Source organism: Phalacrocorax aristotelis, chromosome 5 (genome assembly GCF_949628215.1).
Source record: "Phalacrocorax aristotelis chromosome 5, bGulAri2.1, whole genome shotgun sequence".
NCBI classification, from domain to species: domain Eukaryota; kingdom Metazoa; phylum Chordata; class Aves; order Suliformes; family Phalacrocoracidae; genus Phalacrocorax; species Phalacrocorax aristotelis.
In genome coordinates, this window is record NC_134280.1 from 23,639,482 (window position 1) to 23,655,361 (window position 15,880).

General features: G+C 34.6%; 1 protein-coding gene across 1 annotated transcript in view; it reads right to left on the reverse strand.

The window, feature by feature from the left end:
- SLC25A12 (solute carrier family 25 member 12) overlaps nt 1-15,880 on the reverse strand; it is a 49,512-nt gene that overhangs the window by 24,437 nt on the left and 9,195 nt on the right. The window contains exons 4-7 of the mRNA XM_075093445.1: nt 14,002-14,117; nt 5,024-5,163; nt 2,150-2,296; nt 960-1,098 (exon numbers count right to left, since the gene is read on the reverse strand). Of these exons, the coding sequence (XP_074949546.1) occupies nt 960-1,098; nt 2,150-2,296; nt 5,024-5,163; nt 14,002-14,117 (542 nt within the window). The remainder of the gene's footprint in view (nt 1-959; nt 1,099-2,149; nt 2,297-5,023; nt 5,164-14,001; nt 14,118-15,880) is intronic.

Sequence of the window (15,880 nt, forward strand, 5' to 3'; positions counted from 1 at the left end):
TCCAGATTTCTTTCGCTGTTAGCTCTGAGTGACCCCAAGTTTAGGTATCTGTCTAGCCAAATTACATGACATGTTCATGCATAATTGGCAAACTACAGTAAACAAGTCTGAGCAGTGAAAACACAGCAGGTTTTTTTCACAACATAAATACAAGCAAGATGTATTTATGCATCTGCACCAAAAAACATTGCTCGGCAATTTGTTAGCACAATTTGGAGGATGAGGACAGGCATTTTATGGTTCCCTTTAGGGACAATGGTATGCAGAGCATGTGAAAATAAGCCAAACAAAGGAAAAACAAAGCAACTTGGCATGCTTTTTACCACACAGGCTTTGCTGGTCCCATCCATACAGGTAATAAAATCAGTGATAAAATCTGTCATAAAATTACTACAAAAGCAATGCACTCATGCCTGCAGCAAGACGGAAGTAAGGCAACCTTTCATATGCACAGGGACTAGTTATATCATAACAGACATAAACTATACATAAAACCACTCAGGCAAGTAAGCACTAAGAAGTTACAAATTATTACCATTTTTCTAAAAAAGATTTAATCATGCATAGAGTAACTAGAGCTAAAAAAAATGGAGATTACTGATAATGGATTTTCAAACTTAACCCATTCTATCACATTCCCTAGGAACTTTCTAGCTCTAAGCAACCACGGATCCCTTTCAAGGAGTGGTAAAATCCTCAATAATATACGGATGCGCAGTTATCCATTCAAACTAATAAGGCCAACACAGCTCCTGCCAGAATAACAATTCTTCTCCTTAATGAGCTAGCTGAAAATCATTACCAACCTGTGAGGATGAAAATCACCCTTTAACCACTTTCACAGTAGCCCTAACCTTGCACATTATTGCAGCTTCTGACTTGCCTTAACCCATACACAACACCAGATTACAAACTGGACAGGATTAAAAAATTAATAAAATGTAGGAAATATACTTTACCTTTTGTGACTTCAACATCTTTTCTTGTACCTGCTATGTTACTGTATATCTTCCTAACAAGATCCATGTTATTCAAAAGGCCATTAAATGCATTGAAATAGGAGAAGCTGACCTGATGTGAAACAGTTCCACCAGCTACCTTTAAAAATTAAAAAAATGTAGTTAAGTGCCTTAAACAATTTTACATCTTATTACAAGAAACATCCATTTCAGCAAATGAGGAAAGAAATAAAGATATCTTTCTATTCCTGTAACTTTAATATATTTTCAATAGAAACATGAGGGGAGCATTATTAGACAGGATAGTATTTTTTGGTAAAAATTGAACATTAGGAAACAATCAGGAAATAATAATATAAGTAGATTATTATTCAGTTTATCTGATACACTCAGTAAATGTGTCACTGAGTATTCTTCTAATACTCTCTATTTCTAAAAGAGAAACGCATGTAAATGCTACTTCAGATAAAGGCACTAACTGACCTCTTGCATCACATCCAGCAGTGACCATTTATTTCAAAGTCTAAAGTTAGTAGATACTATAAATTTTATAGAAGACAGTATGCCTTATTAGTTAGGCCCGGCAAGATTTGTAGGTAAAATAGTAAGATAAAAGTTATTACTTTGTATTTTATATAATTTTCATTCTTACATACTTTTTATACTCTATACTTTTAGTTATAACTTTATGTCATTATTTTACCTACAGATCTTGCCAGACTGTCACAGCTGTAACCATTCTACCTCTAGAATCTACATATTGATTTTCCAATTCTGATCTGAAAAAGAAAAGAATGTAAGAATACCTGAAAGGACAAAACTGTAAGTAGTCTCGACCTTTTGAGATCTGTCATACATTCAAATATAAAAATTAGATGTTTTTGTACTAAATGAATGTTCTTTCTGTGCCAAGTACAGTTTTGCCCTGCTTTAGTGGAAAGTATAGTAGACCAACTCAAACTCTTTCCAATGGCACTTCAAGCATGTAAGCCAGACTGCCTAACTTCCACTACTACAGCCAAGGAGAGCTGCCATGTTTCACCCTGCCCATTCTATTATGAAGGTGATAATCTCTAGCACCAAGGCAGTGATAAACAGGTAGGATAAGACCACCTGGGAGAAAAGCAGTAACCTCTGAAAACATTACAGCTATTCAACGCTGAATTCAAGGCACTTTTCTTTACACTCACTGAAACTAAATTTTCTTCCACAAATGGAGTCAGCATATGCGAGCGAAGGGTAACCATGATGTCATTGAAGTCCAGGCCAGTTATCATACCACTTTTATTTTTGTCCTTCAATGCAAAGGCTTGTCTTGCATGTTCTGACTGCAGCTCCTAGAATGAACATTCAGAAACAGCAGGTTAGAAGCAAATTCTGTAACTCACTGTTCACAAAACTCTCACTAATTTCATATTCTTACAGCATGCCTCAATACACCTGTGCATGTAGACCACAGCACAACTGCAGTTTAAACTTAAAGGCCAGATCAACTAAAACAGTAAGTCTGCATCCTGATTCTATCTACAGATTCATTCCTCTGTCAAAGAAAAGCTTCAATTCAACTGTAAGGAAATATGCACTTTCACTAAATGATTTGAGAAATAAACTTCACATACCCATGTCCTGTCTGCTATCTATTCCTTTATTAAATACTTAACTGCTAGAAAAACTTCTGATATTGATCTTAAAGACTCAAAGTGAGCTGAACTCTTACACATACAAGATGAAATATGACTGGGCTATTATAAACTCACTGAAAAGTACTTGAAAATAAACAGGAGGACAGTGAAAATTATATAATATAGATTTAGATTGCCCCCAACAGCTACCTCCCATAATGTCAGAAATGGTCACTCATTTCAGGCACTTTAAAACTCCTATACAATCTGTAAAAACCTTCATATAAAGCACACTGCAGTAACCTAACCTCAAGATAATAATGATGGTTGTAAATTCTATGTCCAGAAAAAGTTGTTTCCTTCTATTCAAGCAAACAATAAACACATTCAGCTGTCATTCAGACCTCTAGAAGCAGCTAAAATAATAACCATGTTCTCACAGACAATAAGAAGAGGGCAAACTATCTAGCTTATATCACCTTTACAGTAATTTTTCAAGTCTTATAACCTCAAGATCAAGGTTTTCTAGATCAGGGTGCAACAAGCCTGCTCTGATCCAAGGCCCAAACCCCACAAGATGCTGTTAGGCCAAATAAGAAAACCAGCCTGATCTAAAAGGAGGGACAACAATATCCAGCTTGTCTACATATTGAAACTACCGCAGCTCATACTACCCTCCCCTACTAAGGGTTTTTATTATATGATGACTGTAAGAGGTTAATGTACTTTACACAACAGTATCTTGGAACATAAACATAAAAACAGAACAGGTATTTATTACTTTGCTCTAGGTTCCCAACAAAAATATTCTGGTTTTTTTTCTGCACTAGTGTCCTGAATTTGTGCCTGGGATCACTTAAAATATGTAGTATCAAACGCAGGACACAGCTTATTCCTTGAAAGTATCATAAAGTTATACCACAGCCTTGAAAGACAGCACCAAACTCCAGTATCTCAATTTACAATACACACCTCAGATGCTATCTAGTTAGACATATTTTTCTGGAATCTGCTCTAGATCTAGATACAGCTCGGTACAGGAAAGACATGGGCCTGTTGGAGCAGGTCCAGAGGAGCGGCACAAAAATGATCAGAGGGATGGAGCACCTCTCCTATGAGACAGGCTGCGAGAGTTGGGGTTGTGCAGCCTAGAGAAGAGAAGGCTTGGGGGAGACCTTATTGTAGCCTTTCAGTACTTAAAGGGGACTTACAGGAAAGATGGGGACAGACTTTTTAGTAGGGCCTGTTGCAATAGGACAAGGGGTGATGGTTTATAAACTAGAGGGTAGATTTAAACTAGATATAAAGAAGAAATTTTTTACAATGAGGGTGAAGGAACCCAGGAACAGGTTGCCCAGAGAGGTGGTAGATGCCCCATACCTGGAAACATTCAAGGTCAGGTTGGACAGGGCTCTGAGCAACCTGATCTAGTTGAAGGTGTCCCTGCTCACTGAAGGGGGATTGGACTAGATGACCTCTAAAAGGCCCCTTCCAACCCAAACTATTCTATTATCCTATGATCTGTTTTTATCCTGGACAATAATTACAGATTATTCCAAAGCACATTTATCACTCTCTACTTTTAAGATAGTATGTCCAAAACTATTCTGTACCAAAGGCCAGATCTGGAAGTACATAATCTATTTTTCTTCAAGTCTATGAGACAGAAAACTTTAAGTAATATCATGAGGTCATCACTCCATGTTAGTTTATGGAATTCAGTGCAATTACCTACAATTCTGCAAACTCCTTTCTCATGAATTATTATGCACATTTCTCCTACTTTCATCTTCCTCCATCCTTTACTTCCTTATAGTATAATGTTCAATTCATATGTTTTTACTGTAACTTTTTGGAGAGATCCTTTGAAGCCTCATCCCTAGAGGGTGCTTCAGCAACATCTCAGGAAAGCAGATTTGCCTCCTGCAATGTTTGACTGTGTTTAAGACCAAACTCCCAAAGTATGTGTGGTAGTATGCATGCCAGTGAGAGAAAATAAGGGTAAGTATTAGGATAATGTTTATAAAACTAAAAGAAATGTTAAAGAAGCTAAAACCTTTATATGGGAGGTTACGTGCTAAATAACAACTGGTTATATTAAGGATGCAGTCTTTCCCTGGTAGAGGTCAGTTTGCTATTAAATTCCTATGACAAAAAAAGTAGACCCTCAATCCAGTTTAACAACATTCAGAAAATGGATAATTTCATAAATAGTATATTAGTCCCATTCTTTTATAGGATGGTATTCAAGTTAAAGCACAATGAGTACACACTTTTTACAGAACTGGTATGGAGAAATAACAGTTCATCATAACTGTCAGGATTAGTATCAAATAATGATTATCACTACCAGAATAGGCTCAAAATTTATAATGGTATTAGTGTATTATTAGAAGTGAAAATGAATTTCAGTTCTACTTTGGAAGAAGGTTAATAACTGACCTGAAGAAATTGAGTGAACTCTGAATAGTTAAGATGCTTCTTCCTGTTATGTCCAAAATGCAGTCGAATGAACTCACAGTCCCAGTTGAAGGGGATTTGAAGATGAATAATAGTTTGTTCAAATATTTCTTTGACATTTGCTTTGGGGGAGGGAAAAAGAACAAGTGAGCTTTGGGGTACAGTAAATCTACAAACATTCCAGGAAGGATACAAACAAATTTTGTTCTAAGCAGCTGTTTAAGCAGTGTTTTAGTTTGTTAAGAATAATTGCTAACCAAACCTTTACAGACCTGTATACGAACACATTTGTGACACAATGTGATACGTTTTGTATTACTACATAAAACCTTGGAGTAAGTGTTTTATTTAGTTTTAATTAAGAAGCAATTTCCCTCATACATGGCAAATAAGAGCTATTTTGCATTCTGATGTAAAAATCAATAGTGGTTCCCCGTCTCTGCTAGGAGTCAAATTAAGCCCTTTATCAAGAGCACGAATACCTGCATTACAATCTCATACAATATTTGTCATACTAAGTATGGTTTGATTGAAACTTGATTATTACAATCACACTGTCTGAATGTCTATTGAAGATAGGTATAAGAAATGCCATCTAAAACATGTCATTAACTCAGCAGAAAGCACCTTATTAAAAGCTTTTGATAAGGCCTTAGCACAAAAATCAAATCCTATAAAACATAATTGGTAGTCTTAGTTATTAAAATGTTTTAAGATATGTGAAGATAGAGATGTCTTCTTTTAAATGAAGAAAAAACCCTGTCATTTCAGAATATGGAATTCTCCATGTGTATACTGTACAACTGAAACGTCAATGCCAAATGTATTATCTGAATTCAGTCAAAAACCTCATCTGAAAAAAAAAGCATGCATTATTCATACACATGCTGCAAAACAAGCCCGTTTTTCTGCAGATTATCCAACCACATAAACAGTAAAACTGGACATCTACCTATACCACATGAACACTTTTCAAAATCTACTTCAAAGCCCTTGAATTGATTTGGTTTTATCAACTAACCTAGAACCTCCTAACAACCAAAATTAAGGAAGTAACTCTATCCCAGCCAGAAGCAGGACAGGCATATAGCCTGAATTTAAAACAAAGTACAAATACTTTAGCTGAAAACACACCTCCTCTTTTATCTGTTTAGAGTAAACAGTTCTGCTAAAAGACAAAATGCAGCGAGAAGAACTTTTATATAATAGCTCCATCAAGAGCTATTTACTTGTAGTAAATGTGTTGCTTTCTCTATGCTAAAGGACTCCTTAAATCATTCATTTTTGCAGTTCTATAGCCATTCTACTAGTTCTAGATCAAATCTAGGCAAATCACTGTATGGTTTTCTTTTCAGTGAGGAAAGGAAGGGGAACCTTCAGTACAAATCTGTCTCAGAAGGGGGACATACAAAGTAGGATTCCTTGGCTAGATCATGTGCTTCACAGTTTGAGATTACATATTCAAAGGGCAGATTATGGCTAGTAAGTGATTAAACTGTAATCTAGCTCTTATTTAAAGGTCAAACACAGACTATAGTCAAAAAACTGCAATTTAAACCATAGTTTCCACTGCAAGGCAGGCTGAAAAGTTGTTCAGGTAAGCAAAAAACTTAAAAAACTACCCTGACTACTTGTAACTGTCCTTGTACTTGTAACAGGTTTATTCACTGGTATCAATATTATATATATGATATATATATATATTTTGATATATGGTATATCAATATTATATCAATATAATATGCAAGGTAAGGGTTAATAAAATGAGAAATAAAGCACTCAACATGTAGTTCTAAACTATTTTATTTTGCCATACTTCCATTTAAAGTTTTGTCTGCAGCAGATTTATTCATCATTGCTAGAGATCAAGGAACCAAGAGAGGTAAATCTGAATTCCCCACCTACCACTGATTCACTGCAACTGCTGAACAAACTACCTCGAGCCTTCAGGTACTACAAACACAAACAGATCAGTGCAGCTCACTGTTGAACCTGCAAAACGGCACTGAACTGTCAGTGGAACAGAAGACAGGCCTGCTTAATTGGATCTATTGGCTTGGCTACTAATGTACAAACAGGGTGCCAACTTGTGACCACCTACACATCTGTAAAATTGACTTCTAATACACACTGAGGTCTCCTAATGAAAACTTAGGAAAAAACATGCTGAAGCAGCCAGAAAATTTGAATTTTATTTTAATTGCTTCCAATGATTGCTTCTTTTAACCTTACAGAAAGGTTAAAAAGTGTCATTTTTTTCTTAAATTATTCATGCCTGCTCATATAGACAAATCTTACAATTACTTTTAATGAGACTAAAGCCCCGTGTCTTTTCATAAAGCATTTAATTGTATAGTGCTTAAACAATCAGGAATCAGTTTCCTGAACTATTGATTTTTCATTCTCAAAAACATTTAAAACTAGTCATCAACACATCACAAGTCAAGATTCTTCAGCACATAAAAATAATACTGTTAAATGAATCAATAAATTTCTATTCAACAGTTGAGTGTATTGGTACTTGAAGAATCTCAGTAGTGGCTAACTAGCTTTAAAAAATGGTATCCAAAGTAGTCTGCTATAATTGAGGTGCCTTATGCATTTTACTTCCACAGGCTATCACCCACAATCAGTACTGTATACTGCATGTATTACAGTAGTCTGGGTTTAAAGATATGCAGTTGTACCTGATGCTTAATTAATTCCATGTTGGTTTTGTTTATGAAACATTCGGTGTACAGGAGCAAAGCCATGTACCTGTTGTGAATAACTGACACAGTTTAAACCATTGAAACTCTAAATACAATTTTCCAAAGCCATTTGGGATTCCCAAACATCTGTAGATAAGCACTAAAATTTACTACTTCTACCCAAGAGTAGCAATGCTTTCTTCACAATATATCAAGAGTACCTTTTTAATCCAATTTTGTTGGCTATTCTCTTATATTAAAGAAAACAGCTGTTACCACAACTAAGGACTCCTGTGATAAGAAGCAGCAAACGGACAATCACATTTCAGAAATTATACATAATGTGATCATCACCTACACTTTCACCACTATGAATTATGATCAAATATCTTCTTTTTATTTTTTTCACAGCAGAAGCAAAGCACTGACAATGAAGAAAACAGGTAACACTAAGGTACAGATGCTGGGGTTTTTTGCTTTTTTTTTTAATCTCCCTCAGTCAAAACCCAGTAATGCTTCTAAATTAAGACAAACTACAAGTACTTCAAATTTCCAACAGAGCTATTCTGCAGGGGGCAAACAGCAAATTATTTTTAAACCCTTTCATTTTAGTATGACATTTTACAGAATGCATTCATTGTCCCTGTCAATACATGTTGCTCATTTACTAATGTCTTCTCCTACTCTTTGCTCACCCTTCTGCAGTGGAATTCCTTTCCTACTGAGCTGATAACTTTCTTTCCAGGCTTATAGCAATGCATTTTCGTCTCAGATAGGCATACAAGTCAGCAGCCTGATGACATACTCAACTTACCATCAGGCCCAGGAACAATAAACCTACTACTCTAGTGCACTAGTACATTACCTCCAAGGCGACATGCATTCTCTCAAGATTGCTTCAGAATTTCCCCACCCAATCATTTTATACAAATTACAGATGCCTGGAGCGGCTATCTGCAGGCAGCATACACACGACTGGCTCAACTTCCATCAAGCACCATTACCTATCGGGCTCAGAAAAATGATATAAGAAAAACAAAGTTTTAGGCAATACTGAGTTTCATAGAAGGAGGAAGAATCCTTTAAGTTATAAACACTATGACGTCTTGTTGATGGCCTATGGTGGCGATGAGCTCAGTAGTCCAAGTAAGCCTTGAGGTAGTACCTATTATTTATTTTGACTTAGCAGGTCCCCAGGAAGCAGAGTGGAAACCTCACACAATTCTAGTGCCACCAACCAGTTAACAGAGTTTGTCATTCCCTCTCACCAGTGATGGAACATCAGTCATGCTTGTTAGAGACACAAAAATATAAATGTGATATTTTTAAGTACTAGCAGAAGTATACTAAAGGCTTGGGTTTTAATAGGTTTGTTTGGTTGTTTTGGTTTTTTTTTTAATGTCTACTCAGTCATCTACAGTCCCATTTGTATATATTTCAGCCTTAATGTACATAATGCATTTTAACATACACTATGTTGCTATTTTCCACTATTTCTGTAACAGCAAATTTTACATATTTTCACTTTCAAGCATATTTAAAAAATCACAGTTAAAGGCAAAAAGATGTTTTTTGTAGCACCTAATGCAACAGAAGTATATTAAGAGTGATTCAAATGTAGATAATACAATACGCACTTTGACCTGAGACTAAAATGACAAGTGGCAGGAAAAGTGAGAAAGCTAAACTAGAAATAGTTACATTGTATTTCTACTCTTATTTTAAAACCTTACTGGTTCTGTTTAAGATTATTGGCAGCCATAACAACAAATTGTCAATATATCTAATTTTAATGTGGAGTTCTCCTTTTCTGTTCCCTCTTTATGAAATTTAGTTTTGATCTGAACACTTTATTATTATTATAAAAAATGAGGGGCTCCCATCCTGCACTGCTCACAAGGCTTTAAAACTGGTTTAAACCTGAAAGAATCATACAACAGGAAAGAAAACATCAAAAAAAAACAAAACCAAAAAAACCACCATGGGGACAAAAGGCAGTCATAACATAGAGTGATGTTTCCTACATTTTCTGCATGTGTTAAGCAAAAGACATCTTGTAAACAGGCAACTCATGTATGGCTACCAGGAAGCCAAGAAAAATAGCACTTCCAGTTCACAGCACACTTGATAAAAACATGGTATTTTTCTTATATCCTCAGATCTGTAGCCACGTGACTATGAGATTTTTTTTCTGTTTACATTTTAGAAGCTTTCCAGCCTTTATGGTTGCAAATATTATTTTATAAAAAAAGAACTCTTAAGATTAAATCCAAATCCTAGCATTTTCAATCCAATTGCTCTTTTGGAAATGGTTGAGGAGTGAGTACTAGGAGTGATCTGTGCTTCCTGAAAAATAACACTCAAACCAAAGAACGATAACAACATATATTCAACTCCTTTCTCTTCTTCTCACTCACCTTCTTCCAGTGCTCCCAAACTTTATGCCCTGAGTAAGTAAAATCTGAACTTTATCTCCCAGATTAAAATTTGTTTAAGAAAACAGATGGACAAGATTTCAGTATCACTGTATACCCAACTTCTGAAACTCTTACACTGATGTTTATTGTTTCATTTCACCAATATCATGGTAATTTTCATAGTTGCATTACTAGGTATCCAATCCCCTTAACTCCCCCAGTGCCTTTAAAGAAGAGGGCATTATACTCTGCAAAATATTTTTAACTAGATTTTGAGCTGCAAGATGTTTTTAAAAGCCTTACATTCAGTTCCAAAAAATATTTTCCAATTATCTCCAAAATAATGTAAAAATTCTGAGTACAGAAGAATCACAAACATAAAGGCAGTAAAAATATTTCAAAATCTCATTATTTTAGCTCTATATTTCTATCCATACCAGCATGGGTATTTAACAAAAAAAGTGTCTCTGAAATTCTCTATCAGAGTGGCTTTCTTTGTAGTGACTCTACAAGGAAGAACAGCTGGAAAAAGCATTGAAATTGTACATTCCAATTAAAAGTGATACAGTCCAGATCACTGTATGGTTTGCCAAAGGGATAAATTACAAAGAATCCTTTCACTTCCAGTTAGACAGTTTAGTTTTGAGAGAAGTTTCAGTGATAGTCATGGACTTCACCTTTTAACCACAGCAAGGGTTATCTGCTTCAACATGAAAGCAAACCAAATATCTTGAGCAGATTTAATATTCAGGTTTGCTTTAACCTGAATTCAGGTCAAAAGACCTGCACAGAACAGAAATAAAAAGAAGCTTCCTTAGTACAACAGCATTAATTTTATGGAGTTTTTTAAAATATTTCACACATTAAGTAGCTTAGTCAGTTACATCCCATGATTTCCCATATAATATTCACCTAGGAATCATTTATGAAGACATAGAAGCATTTGATCAGGAAAATAAATGCTTTTTTTCTGCTTCTCCATGAATAAAAAGTCATTTAAACTACACTGTCACTTGCATCAATGGGTTATTAAAACAGTCCTTTTACTGCCTTTTATTCACCAAGCTGACAGCAAGTCCAGTGCAGCTGAAACATGTAAAGGGTACTGAGTACGCTGTACAGTTTGCTCATGCAAAGTAGGTCCAATTTCACGTTCTTGCAATGGACCTACTATACAAATATTGCAGCATACTATCTGCATTTATGGCAGTCATTCATACAGGATTTCTGGATGTCCAAAACTCCTGGATATATGTCCCAAAGCAATAAGAAAGTAAATGACATTGAAGTGACAGAATGCTTCCTGTTTCAACAATCCCAATTAACATATGATATTGCACAGAGAGAGACATTGATTAGCACAGCACAGCTTACAAGTATTTCTACCAAACAGTTTCTAAAGAATCATAAACTCTTTGTCCTCCTCCATTTCTCAACTCACAAGACAGAGGTTCTTCTGTAATACAATTTAATTAATAGTAACCTCATTGGAGAATTGGAAGCTAAACTTTTGAAGAGACAAGTGGCAGATTGAGGCTAAAGAGGGCTGCAAGAAGCTAAAGTACTCAAGTATGGTCTGAGTCCATGTCAGTAAATAAATCCTAAAACGGAGATGTGAACTCAACTGGTGCAGCTTGCTTTCAAATACAGAACCAGCCCTAAAAATCAACAAGTATACTTTACTTTCTGCAAATAACTGAAAATTTGAGTAGATCAGGATATTTTTGAAAATGCCATACAGTCATACCCAAATGATTCTGAGACATTATCTTGCATCCAGCAAAGCCAGTGTTCAGTTCAAGTTACTGTCCTAACAGACCAAAGTTGATTCTGTGTTCCACTCCCCAGCACCTCCACCCCTTGTTCCAGGTGCACAGTGCAGAAAAATCTCAGTAAATCCATGTCACTTCTGGCAAGATTTACTGGCTTGAGTTACCTTTGGAATCAATGCAATCACATCCACGTAGCATTGTATCTGAGCTAGAAAAGCTTGACTCATGTTTGCTCCCATAACCAGCACGGTTCATCTGCAGACTGGATACACTACACACTGATAAGAGAGTGCTGACTTGTCTGATAGCAACTCACACCAATTGGCTAAACTGACTCAATTTCAGTTTATTTCTAATAATTTATTACAACTTTTCACTTGTAAAGACCTGGTTTTATATATTCTCTTGTTTTTACATGAAACTAAACTCTGTGCCTTTCTGTTTATGTGGTGCGAAAATGAAAGAGTGCAGGACTCATTTATAAAATGGTCTCTACAGGCCACGAGACTGACTTGGAAATTGACTGCAGAGTTACCAAAGTCTGAAGATGTCATATACCATCATTCACATTTTTCCCACATCCATTAATTTTTATTATATGCCTGTAAGTAGCCCATGTTATAAAAATCAACAACAAAAAAAGAACATGTACCACTGATCTGTTTCAAAATACCATTAAATATAGTAATAATTGCAATATAATTAATTTTGTAAAAACAAGAAACCAATTGTAAATTTTAAATTCTGTAAAAATTTTCCTATTCAAGATTTATCAGCCTTATAATAAAAAATTCAGTGACAAAGATATGGAAAAAAATTGTGCCATTTCCTGTTTTACATTTTCTCGTTTGTGTTGTTCTTTTAGACTTTATATAATGACGTGCTCATACAAATAACAAGCCTCAGTCTGAGGAAATCTGTATACAATCTGAAATTATTTTTTGTTCATTTACAGAACCAGCTATATCAAGTGTGTTCATGAGAGCTACAAAGTGCGTATCCCTGTTTTGTGAGAGTATTAAAAATACCATTATTAACATGGCCACTCTGATTGTAGTAGTTTGTCTACTTCCTAATGACTGCATTTACTGACTTCACCTTTACTTAAGTTCTAAAAGATTTTAAAGACGTGTGTCCAAATCTCTTAGTATTTGACCCTTCAGTTAATGATGTAATTTAACAGACATCATAAGTCAAGCAGTTTGTTTCCATAAAAAGACCCTTGCAATTCTTTTTTTCAACAAGTTGCAACAATTTTCGTAAGAATGAAATAGTACAAACAGCAAGTGGTTACAAATCCAAGCATAGTTTGTATTTTCTTTATTGAGAGCTTTATTCTTTTGGATAGAAATAACATTTAATTCTCATTCCATTTTATTAGACTTTTTAGCATTGATTTATCTCATTTTCATAAACATCTGAAGTTTTAAAAATAAAACCTAGTCCTTAAACTGCAATGTCAATAACAGTTATTTAGCAACATCAGAAAGCAGTATAGTCAGCATAAAGAATTTTGTCCAATTACTAATTTATGTGATTAGGGAAAAAAAAAAGTAACAAAACTCAAAGGCCGTATTTTCTTCCTAATTTTTCCAACATATGATCTATTTGGAACTTACACTCATAACATTCCTCAAGAAAAGAAACACTAAACCAGGAATTCAAAAGACTAGACCTCCTTCATTTCTGTACTGAGCTCTTCCTGTATCTAATGACAATTCTTCAAAGATATGTGGAGATCCAGAATGTATTTTAAGAATCCCTCATCACTGAAGAAGTTCGAAGTCCACGACACAGAATTTTACTTAGGATGACACCGAACATAACCAGCATTGTATTAACTACTTTAGGAACATGAAAAATCTTGATTCAAGAAGACCGAGCAAAATATATTTTGTTTCTGTGTATTTCTTAAGCTTCTATCAATTGAAAGAAAAAAATGTTTTACTCATGCAAACTATTAGGAAATCAGTGCTGTACTGCACAATATGCATTTCTATGCACCAATGGTGATGAACCATTATTACAATTTATACTATTATAATCACTTGCTTAAACTGTTTTTCTTTAGATATTCTTACCAAATGTTACTTCTCCATTGCCACTCTTGTCAAATAACTGAAAAGCAACAATGAATATTGCATCTGGAGTACACAGAACAGATTCAAATGCCAAAAATTCTTGATAGGAAATCAACCTACAAAGGAAAGCACAGAAGTTATAAATATTTCAAAAAATTATTCACAATACCAATGATATTTTGTGTTTGATGCTCTAGAAAACTGCATGATCCAATTATTAAAATAACATTCTAATATTAAACAGTTAAGACTACTCTAGAAACTGAGAAAGTGTTTGTTATATTTAGGTAGTTACTTAACCTTTATGCAACTCAGTTTCTTCTTCTATAAAAGGACCAAATGCTTCATGTCCATCAACAACAAAATATAACTAATTCTCAGTGCATACCTACAATTTATTAACTTGCAATTATAAATGTAAGCAGACAGCACTTAAAAATTAAGACATAAAAAACCCACAGAAATTCTACCACCATGAAACTTACAGAGTTGTCATTGTATTACTAATTTACATATATGTATTTCTACTGAGAAATTATAGTTTAATGCAAGTATAGGAATATACTATATATGTATTTTCCTAAAACAACATATAACATTCATTAAAAAAAAAACAGCTTCAGAAAAAGTTATACTTTACTATGTATATAGAAAAAATATTACACTTCAAATATAACATGAACTGCAAAGTCATGTATTTGAGGACAAGAAAGAAAGAAGGAAACAACATTTGGACAGAAGGACATTAGACATGACCAAGGCAGGGAAGGATTTGAGTGTAACATTCTAAGCTGTGTATACAAAGACAGCCATCCTGTAGAAAAATGCAAGTAAGGATGCATTAGGAAAGCTGTTTCTGTGCGAGATAAGGAAGCAGCTGTACCCCCAGATAGGGTTCCTGCAACATTTCTGGAATGCTGCATAGAAATCCAAGTCCTTATGTAACTTATTAGGATAATCATAAATAAGTTTTCTAGAGGAATGCAGCTTATTCTGACCAACAGAAAAAACATTTCGAAGGGATCCTAATGCTGTATGTAAGAACAGCTGCAGAAAGATGAGCCCTAAGCCAGGGAAAGATAAAGGATAATGTTGGCACAAGAACAAAATCACATATCCATAAGGAACTTTAGAGCAGGCATATACTGTGGCCTTTCTAGAATATGGCAAGCAAAAGCCTTAGGTTTTAACAGCAAACCGGGTTTATTAAACCTACTGCATGCTTTCATCCTTGTAAAAACAGGGGACTTGGCTTGATGACTTAGAATATTCCATCCAGATACAAGTTCCTGAGCTCAGTTTATAGAAATAAATATCTATTGCAGCATCAAATAAATTATCAATGGGAGTAAGAATCTTAATTACATTTTTTGAATTAAAAAAAAAAATTACTATTTCAGTAGGTGCTGTTAAATCATAGAATATCACTGTAGATGGTACATTTTCCTAGAAAATGTACATAATTGATCTGAATTTAGTACTTTTCATAGGAGATCATTAGCTCATAGTGATAACTTCACACATATACCGCTTACTGCTAAAGAGCCAAGTATAAAATCTGTTCCCTGCAGAAAAAAAAAAAAGAAATCAAACCACACTATTTATTACTTTATCTAGTCTTTCTCTGTCAAAGTACACATAAAGCAGAACTGAGATACTTTAAACAAGGTTACATATATTAACATTCTCACATATATCCATCATACAGAAAATACAGAAAAAAAAAAAGTAGTGATTTTGAAAGGAATTAAGATATGGCATATACAGAATTATGATATTAATTTGTCACACTTAGCCACAAAAATCAAAGACGTGAGAATGGTTCTTCAGATGTAAAGTCAATTTAATCCAAAGGAGGATCTTGATAAATACGGATTTA